Here is a 21,047-nt window from a genome sequence, read left to right on the forward strand (position 1 = left end):
AAAGTAGAGACAGATCAGATATTTGTATCTGTTGTCCAGATGTAAGGGTTGTTTGTTTAATATATGCATGTGAGATATTCTGCATACCCTCAGTTTGTAAGAGAATATAGGAAAACATATTCCTGAAAATTATGGTTTTTTTTCTGTAATACCTGTGATAGAGTACGTCATGCAGCAAATTAAATTGGAGTTATCTCCCTTCCACAGCTGACCTTCACTTCCTGCAATGTTGTGTGATTGACTTTCTGTTTGCCGGTCTCACACACGATGGGCACCGTACAAGCTAAAGTAAGGAAAGATCATTTACTTTGACAAATAGAATTGAATATGCAGTCACATATTTGTTCAGCTAGACATCATGCCAACCATTATGTCAGAACTTGAAGCATTTGTTTAGGTTAAGCTGTTCAGTGCCGACTGGCATGTCACTGATACCCTGACATTATCGATACATTTAGTCATTTTTTGTTTACTTGTGTCGATTATCAAATGCATAAAAACATTTTTATTTGACCAAACTTATCAAATCTGGAAACAAAGTGTAATGTTTACAATGAATAATATTATTTTCAATAACTTGCTGATATGCATTGCATTGGTTTTGGATTTTACAACATACATGTACTCAATTACTTCACAGAAATAATCCTTTTATATGTGAAATAATTGTTTATTTGCTGGATTCATTGCCCGTTAATAGCCCTGGTCATTTTGAGGTGGGGTCTGGTTGTAGAAACTGGTGGTTAACTCTATAAAATGTTCTGGGTACACGTCACATCACACGCAAAGTAATTGCGTTACACATAGAGGGTAAGGTATCTTGCCCATGGATACGATAACGGTCACTCTGCCAAGTCCGTTTCTCAGCTTCCTGAGAGCACAAACCACCATGGATATGAAACATCAAATCATGCACCTTGGAACTCCACCTAAAAACACTTAGCCAACACTCTATCCAACTGAGCTATCTAGGTCCTTTTTGAAATGATAAAAATAATACTGTTGTAACATGTATGTAATAAAGATATTCCTTGTGTATCATTATTCTTACAACTAGTTCACATATAAAACTGCCAATTACTTTGAATACTGTGTACAGTACATGCACCATGACACGCCAACAAGAAATACCACAACACAAGTTCACATTGTGATAGGATTAAATATCAATAACATTCCCATCAGACATGCAGCGCTAGAATACATCTCAAATTCTTCAAACAAATCATAAATTATGTGTATCATCATATGCACAATTATCCTCAATACTGCACCACAGAACACAATGTGGGTATGTACATTGTAGGTACATTATGTGCAATCATATCCGGACATACATATATATGTATAGACACATAAATATTCCTTCCTTCTGCCATAAAACAGTGGAACTTTCTTCTCATCACAATTAGCAAAAGGAAAAAAATTAAGAATTCAAAACCAAAGCGACAAATAACATCCTTGCATTCATCCTCAAGCATTATAAGAAAGTTACAAAGCTACAATCATCAGATTGTGAGCTTTCATCAATCTACCCATCTGTACATCCATCCCATTTTGTGCCAGTTTCATTTTGGGACTGATCAGAAAAACAAAATGGCCAACAGGTGGTCATCTTGTTGTTTGATAATAAAGTTGAAATGCACATCATGAAGGACAGAAGACTTTTTTACCGAAACAAATAAAAATGACAAGACTCAGTGAAATGAAAAAGTGTCTGTATTACTGATTTGCAATTGATTCCTGAGTGGACTGTTTGCTAAAATCTTATAATGTGGAATGACAAATTCCATGTCATATTATATAGCAGATTTTATCTTGACTCACTGTAAACACAACTGGGTGTTTTGATGAGCAGTGTAAACATTCTTTTTCCCCACTAGTTTAGAAATTTATCTCCATTTTGTTAACATTTATTTCCAGGAAATGGAAGGCCACACACAAATTGATGATTCAGCTCCGCGGACAAGAAGATCAGTAGACTTTAGGCGACCTGTAAGATAACCAGTCTGGAATTTTTTTCTTTTCGTTTTACCTTTTGATTTTTTACTTGTTACTTGTAATGGTGTTATTGATAATTCACCAAAGTTTATAAAGTGTGTTTGCACAAAGAAAAACAAAGAAATGAAAAACCTTTCAGCTTGAAAACAAGAAAAATGGATATTGATTACTAGAATACTCAGGATATGGTTTAGTGGGAACTAGTAATCATAAAACTGAAAGATATTTGTGGTAAATATGGTAGATGCAGTCATTGTGTTTTCATTTATATAGGCCAAAGTACGGAGAGTTTTGATTGAAGGGCTAGTGAGAACAAAAGAGGACTTTCTTCTTCCAAAGATCAGAGATGCATTTTCTGCTGAAAATTTTGAACAGGTGAGCTGAAGCAAAAGTGTTTAATTTTGTTAATTATGACAGAGAAAAATCAGTGATAATAAAAATTATATCTGATTTTTCATTTTCTTGTTAGTTGTGGTTAATTTAAGTAGATTAAAATTCTATTTCTGAATATTTGTTTTTGAAGTTTTAAATCATCAGGATTTACAGAATGAGTATATTTCTTTTAATGCTACAAAAATGATTTGTGTTTTGTAACTGGTTTAATTTTGTAGGTAGTGAGACAATGTGTTGTATCCAAGGCTAATCTCCAGGAACTGGGTATCTTCAAAACTGTGAAAATAACAGTAGACACATGTCAAGGTATAGCATAAATAAAGAATTCAAGTTCCTTGTCTTGCAGATCGAGTTATTTCATTTCTAATATCAATGCCTTTCAATAATGCTGTAAGTGTTCTGTTCTGTATACCCATCTTTATTTATGCCAAGGAACTTGTGTCACATTGCATTGTGACTGGATACAAATGGTAACAAACTGGGCTCTCTTTTGTAATTCTTTCTGATCTTTTACTTGTACAAAGAAGAAGTTATTTCATCTGTGTATGCATGTATATATTATCCCATCTTAATTTCACACTACAGGGTGTGTCATGTACATTGAAATTACTCTATGTTTTTGTTGCTAGCCCCTGGTGCTTCTCAAACAGATTATGATGTCAAGTTTATAGTGGAGGAGAAACGAGTTGAGGGTGGCGTGCACACATCTGCAGGAAACAATGACATAGAGTCGGTAAGGTCATGTTGTGACTGTTGTACTGATCATTCAGATATCAGATACTGGTATATTAAAAGTGAGATAAACCATCAAAAAGAAGGGTATAACTTCAACAACCTAATCCTATAAGACATTTAATGTAAAACACATATCAATAGTCTGATGAAATAACGTTTTACCTGTTTTGAATTAGGTTGATATTTAATAAACCATTACATGCTGATTTGCAGTCCTTGACGCTGGGTTTGAATAATTTGTTTGGGAGAGCTGAGAAATTGGCTGCTAGATATGCCCACACAAGAAACTTCCGAAGTAGGAAGAACAACCAGGCTCACATACAGTTCACTAAGCCACTCAATGGAAACCCCAAAGTCAGGTAACTGAGCAGTTCAGTAAGTGACTCAATGGAAATACCAACATCAGGTCACATGACTACATGTAAACAACTTGATTGTCACTCCAGTGTCAGGTAATGGTATTATGTCACAGGAAAATGCCAGTGTCAGGCGAGGTTCATAATTCACAGCTGTATGTTGACTCTAACTTCAAACCTGTGATCATCAATGAATCTATATTAGGTTGACTTCATATTTTGACTCTGTACTGGTTGTTTGACTCTTTATATTGACTCTGTTCCTGTAGGTTGAGGCCATAACTTCACTCACTTCTGATACCTGTTGACTCAATGTATATTAACTATGTACTGGTAGGTTTATTCTTTATATTGACTGTCAATATAATTTGACATTGTGCAATGTATGTTGAGTGGGTATCTGAAAGGATGACTCTGTATATTAACCATGTACCTGTAGTTGATTCCATATATTGATTCTGTAGTTTTAGGTAAACTCCTTAATGTATGTAACCAAAAAGGTTAAATCTGTATACAATTTTTTTTATGATATTAAGGGGTTCCATTGCTTAAATATGGTAGTCTCATAACTTAGTGAGTCCTTCAGGAAAAGAATGAGTACAGAATTCAGTCATCTGAGTGTGAAAAAATACTGCATATATTGACAATATACAAATGTACACGATCCTGTAGATTGACTCTATATATTGATTCTGTTCTTGTAGAATGACAGTATACCTGTAACTGACTCCATATATTGACTTTGCATATGTAGATTAACTCTTGAAGAGGAATCTGTATACTAGTCGCAGGTTGGCTTACCACTTCCATCCAAACCTGGCATGTCCTTAAATGCCCTGACTGTTGATAGAATGTAAAGCAACAAATACCAAACCCAAACTTTTATTTTGACTCCGTACTTTAAGGTTGACTCCTTGTATTGACTCTGTACCTGTTGATTGACTCAACATGTATATTGACTATGTACCGGTACCTGTACATTGACTCATATGCCTATAAGTTGATTTTGTATTGTGACGTATCTGGAGATTGTCTCAGGATATTATCTCTTTACCTGTAGATTGGCCTTGGGAGGGTACAGCACCAATACAGATGTCCTACTTAGTGGTTACAAAGAGGCCAGTAAAGGATTGTTGGCAGCATTCACTGTAAGTTTTTAAAACCAAAGTGTTTGAATATCTCTAGATCCTATGCTAGCTGAATTATTGTGACGTGCATTTAATATGTTAATACCACATAGATCATATGACAAATCATGTGTAACTGCTGTGTGATGAATGGCGTCTGATATTTGTCTTGATATGGAGTCAATGTCGGTCAAAATTCAATGAGGAAATTCCTTGTGGGTTTTTAATTATTTTCTCAAAACCTTTATGATAAAGTCTATATTTTTAAGACTTTGTAATATGATCTGTTTATTAAGTTGCTGATTATGTCACTTTTCTAAAGGCTTGTGACATATCTAACAATTGAACTTACTTAATTTACTTCGTTTCAATACAAGATTGAAAAGCACGTGAACCTGGTACTACCACATTAAGAGTTCAATCTGTAATAATGATATCACAGCAGATTGTTCTATCTCCATCTTCCAGCTGTAATACCTGGTAATGGCAGATACTTGGTAATATTTAGTAAGTTTTGTTGGATCAGACTAAAGATGATTGGTCTGCTGTGATGTGAAATGTTTTTAATGTATTGGTAGTCATTTTTTGTGATCTTAGAAGTATAATATTGACAGCAAGCATTTTTGTTTAATGTTGTTAATTGTTTAAACTATATTTATTATTGTATCTAATGCTACATATTAGTTGGTCAAGATTATTGAAGATAGTGAAACTATTTTGAAATAGAGATCTGGCTAAAGGTCTCAGTGAAATGGTAAGGACGTTGTTTATAGACCTCACATATAATGAACAGCCACTGAAAACTTTTGAATCATTCTGTAATTGTTTGGTGTCTTGTAGTTCCCATCCACACTGGGGACCCACACTGTACAATGGGATGGGGTGTGGAGGGATCTCAGAGCCTTATCTAGGACCACACCCTTCGCTGTCAGAGAGCAGGCAGGCCATACCCTCAAGTCAAGTGTACAGGTAAGATAGAACACCTTTCATTAACAGAGAGCTGTAGAACCATACTCTCAAGTCAAGTGTACAGGTAAGATAGAACACCTTTCATTAACAGAGAGCTGGAGAGCCATACCCTCAAGTCAAGTGTACAGGTAAGATAGAACACCTGTCATTAACAGAGAGCTGTAGAACCATACTCTCAAGTCAAGTGTACAGGTAAGATAGAACACCTTTCATTAACAGAGAGCTGGAGAGCCATACCCTCAAGTCAAGTGTACAGGTAAGATAGAACACCTTTCATTAACAGAGAGCTGTAGAACCATACTCTCAAGTCAAGTGTACAGGTAAGATAGAACACCTTTCATTAACAGAGAGCTGGAGAGCCATACTCTCAAGTCAAGTGTACAGGTAAGATAGAACACCTTTCATTAACAGAGAGCTGGAGAGCCATACTCTCAAGTCAAGTGTACAGGTAAGATAGAACACCTTTCATTAACAGAGAGCTGGAGAACCATACTCTCAAGTCAAGTGTACAGGTAAGATAGAACACCTTTCATTAACAGAGAGCTGGAGAGCCATACTCTCAAGTCAAGTGTACAGGTAAGATAGAACACCTTTCATTAACAGAGAGCTGGAGAACCATACTCTCAAGTCAAGTGTACAGGTAAGATAGAACACCTTTCATTAACAGAGAGCTGGAGAGCCATACTCTCAAGTCAAGTGTACAGGTAAGATAGAACACTTTTCCCCATCATTGAGCAGAAGGACCACACCCTTAAGTCCAGTGTACAGGTAAGACAGAACACTTTTCCCCATTACAGAGCAGAAGGACAATACATTTATGTCCAGTGTACAGGTAAGACAGAACACTTTTCCCCAATATAGAGCGGGAGGACAATACATTTATGTACAGGTAAGATAGAAAAGCCTTTTCGATCAGTGTTTTTTATTTTCTCTTGTAAAAACTATTCACTTTTGCCAGGTGTTGAAATGTCTTTAAAGTTTAAAATGAAATAATAATAACAAAAAAAAACATAGTTTTAGCTTTAATATCAAACTTAAAGCTCTCTTTCATTTTTATCATTTTGGCAAAAGTTAGACTTGAGTAAACATTTTCCTAGACACACCCTTAAAAGTAAGCTTTGAATAGAATCGGTAGTGAGTCTGTATTAAAGGGAAAAGTAAGCATCAGTTGGAACCTTAATGACTTACAATAATTGTGGTTAGAGGCCTGTCTTAGCCAGATTAAATCAATTACGAGTACTATAGAAGTCTGTTCTGTTTTCAGCACACAGTCACCACTGACACAAGGGATGATAAGATACTTCCCCATGCTGGATTCTTGTTAAGAGCTGCTCAGGTATGATAGAAAATATTATGAAATAGAAGTAAGTAAGATGTAGATTAAGAACTTTTCAGCAGTGAGTGATATCTTTCTGGTTGAGTATTAATTGCAACCTAGACTTCGGGAATTTTAATTTGAGGGTTGAACTTTCACTGTCTACATCACACAGCAGTGGTTGTGTTTCTCTGTTCTTTCCTACAACACTTACATGCAAATGTGAACCACCTGAACTCACAATAATTGTTAGACTCTGTGACAAATGGTGACACAAACTTATTATGATATGGTCACACTTCATACACAATTTGATTCACAACTATCTATGGTGTTGAAAATTTGAAGTTTTCAAAAACACCTGTTCGTCTTTTTAGCTTGCCTCTAAAAAAAAGGTGAGCTTATGTAGTCACCCTGGTGTCAATGTTAGCATTGACGTTTGTTTCTAAATGTTGACAGGCATCAGTAAACTCCTTTGTAAGTGTACTAGGGAGCTGATATTTGGTTTGTGGGTTGGTGTGGGAGTGAACTGTTACTGTATGGAGTTGAATAGTTTGATGGAAGAAAATGTTGGTTTTTTTTTTTAAACATTATGACTTCAAAATTATGTCTCAAATCTAACCTAATCAAATCTAATGTCAAGTTTTTGTGCCAGTGTTGAAAGACATAATTTCCTGTTCAAATTTCAGGATATATTTAGATACCTATTCCAGTTGTTGAAACCATCACATAATGCTTGTGTGAGGTTTAGTGTTAAACAATGTATGACAAGCTTTTGTACTGTTGGAGGTTCTCTCGTTCTACATGTAGATTGTTATGGATTGACTCGCCATTCCTCTGAAAGCATAAAACAGTTTTGTACTGTTGGAGGTTCTCTCGTTCTGAATGTTAATTAACTCAATTATTCCTCTGAAAATATAAAACATTTTGTAAGGTTGGAGGTTCTCTCATTCTACATTTAGGTAGGTATGGATTGACTCATCATTCCACTGAAAATATTAAAGGGATGTACAGGTAGAGATTACCATGTATAGGTTTATGTTGAAATCTTACTTGACTCAAGAATTTTATTTTAAAACTAGGATTGTTGATATACATTATCTGTTATGTCTCTTCTTACAGGAATATGCTGGTCTAGGAGGAAATGTAGAGTTTGTCAAATTAAATACAGAATTTCAAGTCAATAAAGAAATCTTACCATACATAGTAAGTATTTACTGAAATGTAAGTATATATGTACATATACCTAATACATCCCTAGAGAAAAGGCGATCACTGAAATAATGAAGGCAAGGCTCAGATACATCTACAACAAAAAACAGAGGTCACTGTCTTACAGCTAAACAGTTTACCCTACCACTCAATAACATTCTACCAAAATTAGATATTGTATGGTTTGTACTCACTTTTATTATTATTGGTCAGTAATATCAGTAAATGTAATGGTGGGTTTTAATTTTTATTACTTAGGGAAAGGAAGAAGTGATAAGGTATAGATTGGTACTTATGTATATTACTTGGATGGATGTTTACATGTTTTCCTTTCTGTGACTCTTCCTAAATCTTTTCATGTATATAACTTGCAGTGATAGTTATAACTAGCTTTTGGGTTTAATTTGTGCCTCTATGTAATTTAATTATTGTGACAGTGATGGCTAGGCTACATGCACCTCAGTATAATTTGTAGTGATAGATATGGCAAGCCTATGTCTCTTTGTAAAACTTGTGGTAACAGTGATGACTTACCTGTGTGTCTTGATAAAATTGTATTAGCAAATGATGACAAGGCCATGTGTCTTGTTATAATTTGTAGTGATAGATATGGCAAGCCTATGTCTCTTTGTAAAATTTGTGGTAACAGTGATGACAAGCCCATGTGTCTCGGTATAAATTGTGGTGATAGTTATGGCTAACCTTTGTGCCTCTTTATAATTTCATCTTTGTGACAGTGTTGGCTAGTCTATTTTTGATTTATTTTAAGGTTGTCCAGTTGTCTGCAGCATGTGGTACCATGTGGGGAGTTGGCAACAACAAGAAAATAGCTATCAATGACAAATTTTTCCTGGGAGGTCCACTTACCCTGAGAGGCTTTCATGACAGAGGAGTCGGGCCACATGTGGAAGGTTAGTTACCTTTTCTATCCATAAGGTAGTTTTAACCAGATGTAGGTACATTAGGACAAGAAATGCCTACTGGTGTTTTATTCTGTGGGCTGTTTAATGTCTTTAGGTTAACAGGAATCAGTGTGAGCTGAATATAATATGTTGTTACTTTTTGTACCAATTTTGAAATTTCATACTAAAACTGTACTTTGTGTAAATGTAAATTTATAATTCATGTAAGTAAGAGAAACACTTAGACAACTGATAGTGGTACATGAATGTATTCTTTTGTAAGGAAATTTTATTTGATGGAAAGATGTTAGGAACTGATATTTGTATTTTGCATTATATTATTAGGAAATGCTGTAGAAGTGAGATTTTCATACTTTAGTTTACAGAAATGCCACATGAACAACTGATAAATGTGTATTATATGTGTATACTTTATCTGAAGGAAACGCTCTAGGAACAGATGCTTACTGGCTTTGTGCTGCCCACATCTACACACCTCTGCCGTTCAGACCAGGCCTAGGAGGGTTTGGGGACTTATTCAGATCTCATGCTTTTGTTAATGTAGGAAATGTTGGCAGTGTTGAATTAGGTAAGAAATTTTTTTTTTCTGGAATGTTTTGTAACAGAACTTAGAGTACTAGGTTCTCTTTAACTACTGGAAGTTAACTCTGTATTCCACGTGGTGTCCAGAGATATATAGTCAAATGTGTGTGTCTATCTTTGTAATGCATTATCAGTCATACAATAAACTACATATTCTTCGCCTTGTCTTAACATGGTATATCACAGAATTATCTGTGATTAGGTAACACAGTTTCTGCTTTCTCTGTGAAGTCTCCTATGACAGGTTATTGTGTACTTTTACACCAATCACAGATTTTGCTGACATCATATAATATGGCATTAACTTTCAGAAATGCATTTTGATATGATTAACTTTAACAACACATTGTATGGAAGTTTATGTAATGTTGCTGTAGACATATAGTATGTTTCTAATAGTTTGATAGATAATATACAGACCTCTATTTTGGAGAACTTTCCTGGTACGTGTACTAGTAAGCGAGTAGACAACCATTACATCATGTCATCAACTTTACACTTTTTATTTTAGAATGTATACATTTAACATCAGTTACTTGATATTTTATTTTGATTACAGATAAATCTTTAAAAGAAAACATCGAACAGTTATCTAATGAGTTCCGGCTAGCATATGGTGCAGGACTCGTCCTCAAGCTTGGCAACATTGCACGGATGGAACTGAACTACGTTGTCCCTGTACGGGTCATGAATGGAGACTGGTAAGTGATCCAAATGTGGTGCTAAAATGATTACGAATTGTCTTTGATTCACCTGTTAGTCAAAGGGCTCTACATTAAAAGCTGTTAGCCACACAAACTACATACTACCAGTTAATGTGTCCCTAAGACATCAATCAGTAAAAGTACAACTTTAGTGTATTACATTAGAGTGGATTGAACATTTATGAATGTTATTTAAGTTACTAAGTAATTTGAAGTCGATTCTTAATGTAATTATAAAAGAAGTTTTTTTCTATCTTCAGTAAAAGCATGATTAATGTTCAAGTAGATCAATACGTGCCCTACATCAAAGATATGTGATAAGTCTGTGGCAGTTGTTTGTGTCGTGACAGTTACCTCCCTTTGTACAGTACTGAGCTTGACATTTGAGTACTAGTAGCTGACTAGATTTATATTAGGAATGATATAAGAGAGCGGCTGCCATGTACTGTAAATCATCTAGATTTTACGAATATTTCATTTTGTGAGCTTTCATGTACTTCTTCAGACATATTTGGGAATACAAGATATCGTGAACAGTGATCTAGAAATGACTTGAAATTCACAGAAGATGGGCTATTAGACATGTGGATTCCGATATCAGGAACTGAATCAGCAAGGATATCATCAAGATTTATTTGTTTACAAATAATAATAAGGGATTTAATTTTACCATTAATCTCCTCGCATCTTAATGTAAAAATAAATCACACGCAAAATGATTTACACTGCGATGAACTTTGTCGTACATTAATGTTGTTGCTCATGTTAGAAAGTTACGTTCATACAATTAGTAGGAATGTCAGGTATTATTGCCTTGTTGAAAATCAGTTATACAGGATGTTGCATCTTTAAACTAAGTGAAAGGTCCTCCTTTGTTAGGCAATGATTTTATAATATATTTTTCATACAGGTTTTTAGGTCACCTGAGACAAAGTCTCATGGTGATCTTTTGTGATCACTTCTGGCGTTGCGTGTCCGTAAACAGTTTTACATTTTAACTTCTCAAAAACCCTGAACCTATTTAAACGAAATTTTGAATAAACCTTTCTTGGCCCAAGATGAGACCAACTAGTGAATTATATGGTCACCACCCTACAGGAGCCTGAGGGCAGGGCCAGAAGGGATAAAATTGACTCGAATTTCAAAAATCTTCTTCTCAATACCCTGATATGTTAGAATTTAGTACTCTTCCTGTATAAAAGAGTCGTATTTTTAAAAATAAGGAGCTTTACCAATATTGTGAATTTCATGGCCCCAGGGTCTCACATTTCCCCGTGGTTAAGGGGTAAATTTGACTATAGTTTATATAAAAAAAATTGATTTAGGAGCATAATATATCATCAAACTTGGTCAGAATGATGAGGGAAGGATGACGGCATGATGATATGCCCATATTGATCCTATCTGACCCCCAGGGTTTTATGAGCAGAGCCAAAAGAGGTCAAATAGACTGATTTGAAAAAAATATCTGCTCAATTACTGTAATTTTTAAGGAAAAATGCATTTTGAACATAGTGTTGTTACTATTGGGTTACTATTATCAATGTCACAATTTCTTTTTTAACCTCACGTGGCCTGAAGGTCCAAGTGGGCTTATGCCATGGTCCAGGTTTAACTTTTTCATTTACACAACTTCTTCTGAATAACCAATGGACCAGATGTTTTGATATTTGGCTGGTATGTACCAAGGATGAATCATGACAGGTGAGCACTGCAGGCCCATTGGGACACTTGAAAGCTATCTACATTTTAATCTTTATAATCAATATTGCTTATCTGAGGTGACCATCAAGGCCGCTAGGCCCCTTGTTTGTGGACATTTTCTACACTTTCTTTATTTTGGTTGTAGTGTGAATCCTGGGATACAGTTTGGTGTTGGGATGACCTTCCTCTGATTCATCGATGTCATTTTAGTGAGCACAATAAGAATATTAGTGTGAATTGCTGCATGTGGACACTATAAATTGCATTGTCAACCAGAGAAATTCCCAGAGCGTCATTGTGATAAACGCCCACTGAAGTCTAGTAACTACTATTAATCATAATCTCTTGAGACCTGGAATATGCAGTAAACTTTCACAGTCTAAAGAACATAAGGTCCAGACTGAGTTTGTCAAGTTTCAAGATCTGGCTCAGAGGAACTCTTCAATGTGTCAGTATGGAAATTTAACAAGTCAGTATTAAAGTGTACTGTGTTGAATTGTACGACACTCTGGTTTGACAATAAAGTTTTGACAAATTTCTGCTTCTCTGTGTAATGTGAGTGGAAATATGATCAGTGGAATTTTTAAAATGATGGCTTTTTTGACAGAGTATACAAGATTATTGTTACTAAATTGACAGGATGCCGAACAGAAAATATAAAAGAAGCAAGAAGATTTTGCAACAAAAATAATTCAGTGGTGAAAATATCAGATTTACATTTGATTAAAACATTTCAGTAACACTTGTTTTGTGAGAGAATGGTATTTGACTCATTTTGCTGTTGAATATAACCCTCCATTGTAACAGTAAAGATTAAACACCATGATCATACACCGTTGTTGTTTGGTTTATTTACCAGTAGAAATTTGTACTAACTAATTTTATTACTTAAATGGGTGCCTTCCATCATATGTCTTGTAGTTGCAGATGTCAGACTTCATTCTACAGTTTATTTCAGCTCCTTTAGGTCACACTACACACATGTAAAACTTCATTCTACAGTTTATTTCAGCTCCTTCAGGTCACACTACACACATGTAAGACTTCATTCTACAGTTTATTTCAGCTCCTTTAGGTCACACTACACACATGTCAGACTTCATTCTACAGTTTATTTCAGCTCCTTCAGGTCACACTACACACATGTAAGACTTCATTCTACAGTTTATTTCAGCTCCTTCAGGTCACACTACACACATGTAAGACTTCATTCTACAGTTTATTTCAGCTCCTTCAGGTCACACTACACACATGTAAAACTTCATTCTACAGTTTATTTCAGCTCCTTTAGGTCACACTACACACATATAAGAACAAAAACACAGGTGTTGAGTGTTGTTACACTGAAGACAGGTTTACAGTTGTGACATGTGACAACAGGTAACACCACGGCTCCTTCTGGAATACATTGTTTCTATTGTTTGTTTTGATTGACATAGTTACTTCTTATTGTGAATAGCTCATCATTTCATATATAGATGTATGTAGTCTTTTTTATGTTAAAGTCTGCGTTTTTAAATGAATCTTACTCTAAAATCCAGTGACTCGATATTCACCAACTTTGGTGTGCCTAAAGGTGAGTCAGTTGAGATGAACACTCTAGATAAATTTCTCAACTGACTTTGTGTTTGTATCAGTTTGAAACAAAGCTGTATATCATCATCACATGGTATTGTATCAACATATCTCATATTCATACTAATACTATTAAACCATATTCAAACCATCCCTTAAAATAAAATGTAATTTTGCTGTTACATGCTCGAAAATGAAAACATGTCTGGATTTGAAACCTTGGGGTAAGTCTTCAGTCATTACCTTAACTGTTTTTGTAGGGTATTGTAACCTTTGGCTAAGTCTCCCATCAACACGTTTACTATTTTTCCTTGTAGTGTTGTTGCCTTGTGGTAAGTCTCATCGGTACCTATACTGTTTTCCCTAAAGTGTTGCAGTCATTTAATGATTTTATTGCAGCTTCAGCGTTAGTACTTGATCAGAACTATCTAGTGTACTTCCTGAAGTGTTGTAGACTCTGCGTTAGTACTTGATCAGAACTATCTAGTGTACTTCCTGAAGTGTTGTAGCCTCGGCGTTAGTACTTGATCAGAACCATTCAGTGTACTCCCTGAAGTGTTGTAGCTTCGGCGTTAGTACTTGATCAGAACCATTCAGTGTACTCCCTGAAGTGTTGTAGCTTCGGCGTTAGTACTTGATCAGAACCATTCAGTGTACTCCCTGAAGTGTTGTAGCTTCGGCGTTAGTACTTGATCAGAACCATTCAGTGTACTCCCTGAAGTGTTGTAGCTTCGGCGTTAGTACTTGATCAGAACCATTCAGTGTACTCCCTGAAGTGTTGTAGCTTCGGCGTTAGTACTTGATCAGAACCATTCAGTGTACTCCCTGAAGTGTTGTAGCTTCGGCGTTAGTACTTAATCAGAACCATTCAGTGTACTCCCTGAAGTGTTGTAGCTTCGGCGTTAGTACTTGATCAGAACCATTCAGTGTACTCCCTGAAGTGTTGTAGCTTCGGCGTTAGTACTTGATCAGAATTATCTAGTGTACTCCCTGAAGTGTTGTATCCTCGGCGTTAGTACTTGATCAGAACCATTCAGTGTACTCCCTGAAGTGTTGTAGCCTCGGCGTTAGTACTTGATCAGAATTATTCAGTGTACTCCCTGAAGTGTTGTAGCTTCGGCGTTAGTGCTTGATCAGAATTATCTAGTGTACACCCTGAAGTGTTGTAGCTTCGGCGTTAGTACTTGATCAGAATCACTCAGTGTACTCCCTGAAGTGTTGTAGCTTCGGCGTTAGTACTTCATCAGTGTACTCCCCGAAACGGTTCGACCTTGACGTTAGTCTTAGATCAGAACCATCACCAAGTATTCCCCCCACCAATTGTTTGGCCTCTGATCAGTACCTTGAACCCGTCCCCCGATTGCTTTTTTTGGTCTTACCCGCGATTATGACCCAATACTTCATTTAAAAAGCCTGGCCTTTTCCCTATAGAAAGGACTTTGATGTATGCGTCTGGCTTTACAAACAAGTTTCATACACCTTAAATAATGTAGCTTAAAATGAAAGTAATTCTTAACCAATTAGCATCTGTGATTGTATCACGCAAACGGTACACAAAGAAATTCAGTTTTCCGAGATAAAGTACATGCGCACTTTAGCAGAAATACTTTTGAAGTTAGTCGTGAAACTGTCATAATGTCTATTCTAATTACCTGTGTTAAACGGAAATGATGATAGAATAACGTTTAGTCTAATTTATTGGAAATGTTCAAAGACGGGGACGGACTTTGTTCGACTGGTATGAAGCAGAAAAGAAACTCGTTTAGACTAATTATCTTAAGGGATGTGTTTAATATCGAGTACTTAATCATAACTCCATCATGAATTGAGTTTTAAATGCATCTTGCATATTACCAGAACCTAGTCCTGTTTCATCAGCCATCAGTTTTCGATTGATATGTAAAGTGGTTTGTTTACTATACCTGTGAAACAAAACGAAGTGTTTACAAGTTTTCTCCTATCATGATTGAATTAATTCTAGTAAAGAAAATGATTTTTGAAAGTTGATGTTTCTATTGAAGTATAAAGGACCAAACATTTGAATATAAAACATAAAATCGAACTTTCGATATGATTGATTAGTTTAAGAGGTTTTGACTTGTTTGTGTGACAATTTATACCATCAACGACAAACAAAAGTCTTCGGTTGTCATTATTTTGTTAATGAAATTAAAAACGAGCTAGATGATGTCAGTACCATACGACTGAACACGAATACAGAAATTACATGCTGTCAACCAATCATAATATTTATCCATCTTAACCGCGCCGATCAAAAACGGGTGGTGGAGTATAACACCGGATAGCAGGGTTAAATTGTGTGATCCCAGAGTAGGACTGATTGCGTAATGATGGAGCTTGATTGCAACAATATCATTTTATTACTTGTATTCTGAGAAATCAAACAAATGGTCTGGAAAAAGCTGATTGTTGTTGGATGTCGCATACCACTTTCAATGTAATATTATAAGGACTGGTACGATTTAGAATATACTAATGGAATCGATGTTTTTATTACCATCTAATATTGAACCCTAACGAAAATACCTAACAGGTGACACAACTTTATCTTTATTTCAGTACAGGTTTGTATGTGGTTTTCAGAATACAGTTTTCCACATTTTATCATCACCGAAGAACCGAGTCATAGTTAATGGTTTACGGATACAAAAATAATACACACAGGTAGATAGTTAATGGTTAAAGAATGCACACATGTAGATAGCTAATGGTTTAACAATGCACACAGGTAGATAGTTAATGGTTTAAGAATACACACAGGTAGATAGTTAATGGTTTAAGAATGCACACAGGTAGATAGTTAATGGTTTAAGAATACACACAGGTAGATAGTTAATGGTTAAAGAATACACACAGGTAGATAATTAGTGGTTTAAGAATACACACAGGTAGATAGTTAATGGTTTAAGAATACACACAGGTAGATAGCTAATGGTTTAAGAATACACACAGGTAGATAGTTAATGGTTTAAGAATACCCACAGGTAGATAGCTAATGGTTTAAAATACACACAGGTAGATAGTTAATGGTTTAAGAATGCACACAGGTAGATAGTTACTGGTTTAAGAATGCACACATGTAGATAGTTAATGGTTTAAGAATACACACAGGTAGATAGCTAATGGTTTAAGAATACACACAGGTAGATAGTTAATGGTTTAAGAATACACACAGGTAGATAGCTAATGGTTTAAGAATACACACAGGTAGATAGCTAATGGTTTAACACAGGTAGATAGCTAATGGTTTAAGAATACACACAGGTAGATAGCTAATGGTTTAACACAGGTAGATAGCTAATGGTTTAAGAATACACACAGGTAGATAGCTAATGGTTTAAGAATACACACAGTTAAATAGGTAATGGTTTAATCATACACACAGATAGATAGTTACTGGTTTAAGAATACACACATGTAGATAGTTAATGGTTTAAGAATACACACAGGTAAATAGTTAATGGTTTAAGAATACACACAGTTAAATAGGTAATGGTTTAAGAATACACACAGTTAGATAGGATAAGGTTTAAGAATACGCACAGGTAGATAGTTAATGGTTTAAGAACACACACAGGTAGATAGTGAATGATTTAAGGATACACACATGTAGGTAGTTAATGGTTTAAGAATACACACAGGTAGGTAGTTAATGGTTTAAGAATACACACAGTTAAATAGGTAATGGTTTAATCATACACACAGTTAGATAGGATATGGTTTAAGAATACGCACAGGTAGATAGTGAATGATTTAAGGATACACACAGGTAGGTAGTTAATGGTTTAAGAATACACACAGGTAGGTAGTTAATGGTTTAAGAATACACACAGGTAGTTAATGGTTTAAGAACACACAAGAATACACACAGGTAGATAGTTAATGGTTAAAGAATACACACAGGTAGATAGTTTATGGTTTAAGAACACACACAGGTAGATAGCTAATGGTTTAAGAATACACACAGGTAGATAGCTAATGGTTTAAGGATACACACAGGTAGATAGTTAATGGTTTAAGAACACACACAGGTAGATAATTTAAGGATACACACAGGTAGATAGTTAATGGTTTAAGAACACACACAGGTAGATAGTGAATGATAAGGATACACACTAATGGTTTAAGAACACACACAGGTAGATAGTTTATTATTTAGGATACACACAGGTAGATAGTTAATGGTTTAAGAACACACACAGGTAGATAGTGAATGATTTAAGGATACACACAGGTAGGTAGTTAATGGTTTAAGAATACACACAGGTAGATAGTTAATGGTTTAAGAATGCACACAGGTAGATAGTTAATGGTTTAATCATACACACAGTTAGATAGGATATGGTTTAAGAATACGCACAGGTAGGTAGTTAATGGTTTAAGAATACACACAGTTAAATAGGTAATGGTTTAATCATACACACAGTTAGCACAGGTAGATAGTGAATGATTTAAGGATACACACAGGTAGGTAGTTAATGGTTTAAGAATACACACAGGTAGGTAGTTAATGGTTTAAGAATACACACAGGTAGATAGTTAATGGTTTAAGAATACACACAGGTAGATAGTTTATGGTTTAAGAACACACACAGGTAGATAGCTAATGGTTTAAGAATACACACAGGTAGATAGCTAATGGTTTAAAGGATACACACAGGTAGATAGTTAATGGTTTAAGAACACACACAGGTAGATAGTGAATGATTTAAGGATACACACAGGTAGATAGCTAATGGTTTAAGAATACACACAGGTAGATAGCTAATGGTTTAAGGATACACACAGGTAGATAGTTAATGGTTTAAGAACACACACAGGTAGATAGTGAATGATTTAAGGATACACACAGGTAGGTAGTTAATGGTTTAAGAATACACACAGGTAGATAGTTTATGGTTTAAGAACACACACAGGTAGATAGCTAATGGTTTAAGAATACACACAGGTAGATAGCTAATGGTTTAAGGATACACACAGGTAGATAGTCAATGGTTTAAGAACACACACAGGTAGATAGTGAATGATTTAAGGATACACACAGGTAGGTAGTTAATGGTTTAAGAACACACACAGGTAGATAGTGAATGATTTAAGGATACACACAGGTAGATAGTTAATGGTTTAATAACACACACAGGTAGATAGTGAATGATTTAAGGATACACACAGGTAGATAGCTAATGGTTTAAGAATACACACAGGTAGATAGCTAATGGTTTAAGGATACACACAGGTAGATAGTTAATGGTTTAAGAACACACACAGGTAGATAGTGAATGATTTAAGGATACACACAGGTAGGTAGTTAATGGTTTAAGAACACACACAGGTAGATAGTGAATGATTTAAGAATACACACAGGTAGATAGCTAATGGTTTAAGAATACACACAGGTAGATAGTTAATGGTTTAAGGATACACACAGGTAGATAGTTAATGGTTTAAGAACACACACAGGTAGATAGTGAATGATTTAAGGATACACACAGGTAGATAGCTAATGGTTTAAGAATACACACAGGTAGATAGCTAATGGTTTAAGGATACACACAGGTAGATAGTTAATGGTTTAAGAACACACACAGGTAGATAGTGAATGATTTAAGGATACACACAGGTATGTAGTTAATGGTTTAAGAACACACACAGGTAGATAGTTAATGGTTTAAGGATACACACAGGTAGGTAGTTAATGGTTTAAGGATACACACAGGTAGGTAGTTAATGGTTTAACGATACACACAGGTAGGTAGTTAATGGTTTAAGGATACACACAGGTAGGTAGTTAATGGTTTAAGGATACACACAGGTAGGTAGTTAATGGTTTAAGGATACACACAGGTAGGTAGTTAATGGTGTACGAATATACACAGATAATCAACATCTGGTTTAAATATAGACACAGGTAGAAAGCTTATGGTTCAAGAATTTTATTCAAGAATGCACACAAGGAGATTGTGAGTAGTTTAAAGATATAACAAGGATTGTTTCTGATAAATAACACTACATTCCCCATGGATTCAGAAGACAGAACACCTATGGATAAAGAACAATAAAGGTATACTATCAATAAATAACACACCAAAAAGTAACTATTGTTCATTAAGTTGTTATGGTAACAGGAAATTTCAATAACAAAGATTAGTAAGGACACTAAACATTGAGGAAGATTTCACGATTGGAATATACAAGGCAGACTGTGTGATCTTACGGATATTGTCAAAGGGTAAAGATAACACAAGACAATTGATCTTGTGTTTGAAATTAGTTAGATTGCAAATATCATCAGTCGTAAAGCTCCTGGTGAACGCAATTACATATTACATGGCATATTCAATTATGGGTGTGTTGGATTTCATTAAGATGACACTTACAATCGTGTTCTTACGACAAGTGTATTGAAATACCATCGCATTGCTACTGAACACATTACCAGATATTGTCGTGACATCGTCCAACGTCAAACCCAACAGTGTTCATTTTTTCACCTATAGAGCCGAGCTGACAACGTTGATTATAGCCAGGTCCGTGTTCCGGGTTGTTACTATACCCACGGTTGACACGCGTCATGGAAACCGATGTTGTCAGGTCTGGATGGGAATGACATGTAATTTCGAGGAAAGGTCACGTAACAAAATGACATATGATGCAGGAGAGATTATTCAACATTACAAAGACGTTCCTTTAGAAGGAATGTAATTACGGTGTAACACAGCGATGCTTTTCTTCTATCTGGTGTCAATAAGCGTCTTCTTACTTAAATTAAGGGGATTAGTAATTATCAGTAAACCTTACATCAGTATACATCAGTATATATCACATCAGTATACATCACCTCAGTATACATCAGTATACATCAGTATACATCACCTCAGTATACATCAGTATACATCAGTATACCTAACCTAAGTACACATCACTATACATCACCTCAGTATACATCAGTATACATCACTGTACATCACCTCAGTATACATCAGTATATATCACATCAGTATATATCACATCAGTATACATCACTATACATCACCTCATTATACATCAGTATATATCACATCAGTATATATCACATCAGTATACATCAGTATACGTCACTATACATCACCTCAGTATACATCAGTATACCTAACCTAAGTACACATCACTATACCTCACCTAAGTATACATCAGCATATATTACATCAGTATACATCACCTCAGTATACATCAGTATACATCACATCAGTATATCTCACATCAGTATACATCAGTATACATCAGTACACATCACTATACATCACCTCAGTATACATCAGTATACATCAGTACACATCAGTATACATCAGTATATATCACATCAGTACACATCACTATACATCACCTCAGTATACATCAGTATACCTCACTATACCTCACCTCACTATACATCACCTCAGTATACATCAGCA

General features: G+C 35.3%; 1 protein-coding gene across 1 annotated transcript; it reads left to right on the forward strand.

Moving 5' to 3' along the window:
- The first annotated feature begins 200 nt into the window (after nt 1-200).
- On the forward strand, nt 201-12,852 carry LOC132548864 (sorting and assembly machinery component 50 homolog). Its single transcript, XM_060212763.1, has 14 exons — nt 201-288; nt 1,924-1,995; nt 2,275-2,376; nt 2,613-2,700; nt 3,024-3,127; nt 3,343-3,488; nt 4,546-4,633; nt 5,453-5,581; nt 6,846-6,917; nt 8,019-8,102; nt 8,878-9,019; nt 9,453-9,599; nt 10,173-10,314; nt 12,167-12,852. Exons 1-14 carry the CDS (start codon nt 268-270, stop codon nt 12,210-12,212), a joined length of 1,383 nt encoding a protein of 460 aa, XP_060068746.1. The 5' UTR covers nt 201-267; the 3' UTR covers nt 12,213-12,852.
- Nucleotides 12,853-21,047: the final 8,195 nt, after the last annotated feature.

Source organism: Ylistrum balloti, unplaced genomic scaffold (assembly GCF_031769215.1).
Source record: "Ylistrum balloti isolate Yb309-2 unplaced genomic scaffold, AGI_CSIRO_Ybal_v1 Utg369618, whole genome shotgun sequence".
NCBI lineage: Eukaryota > Metazoa > Mollusca > Bivalvia > Pectinida > Pectinidae > Ylistrum > Ylistrum balloti.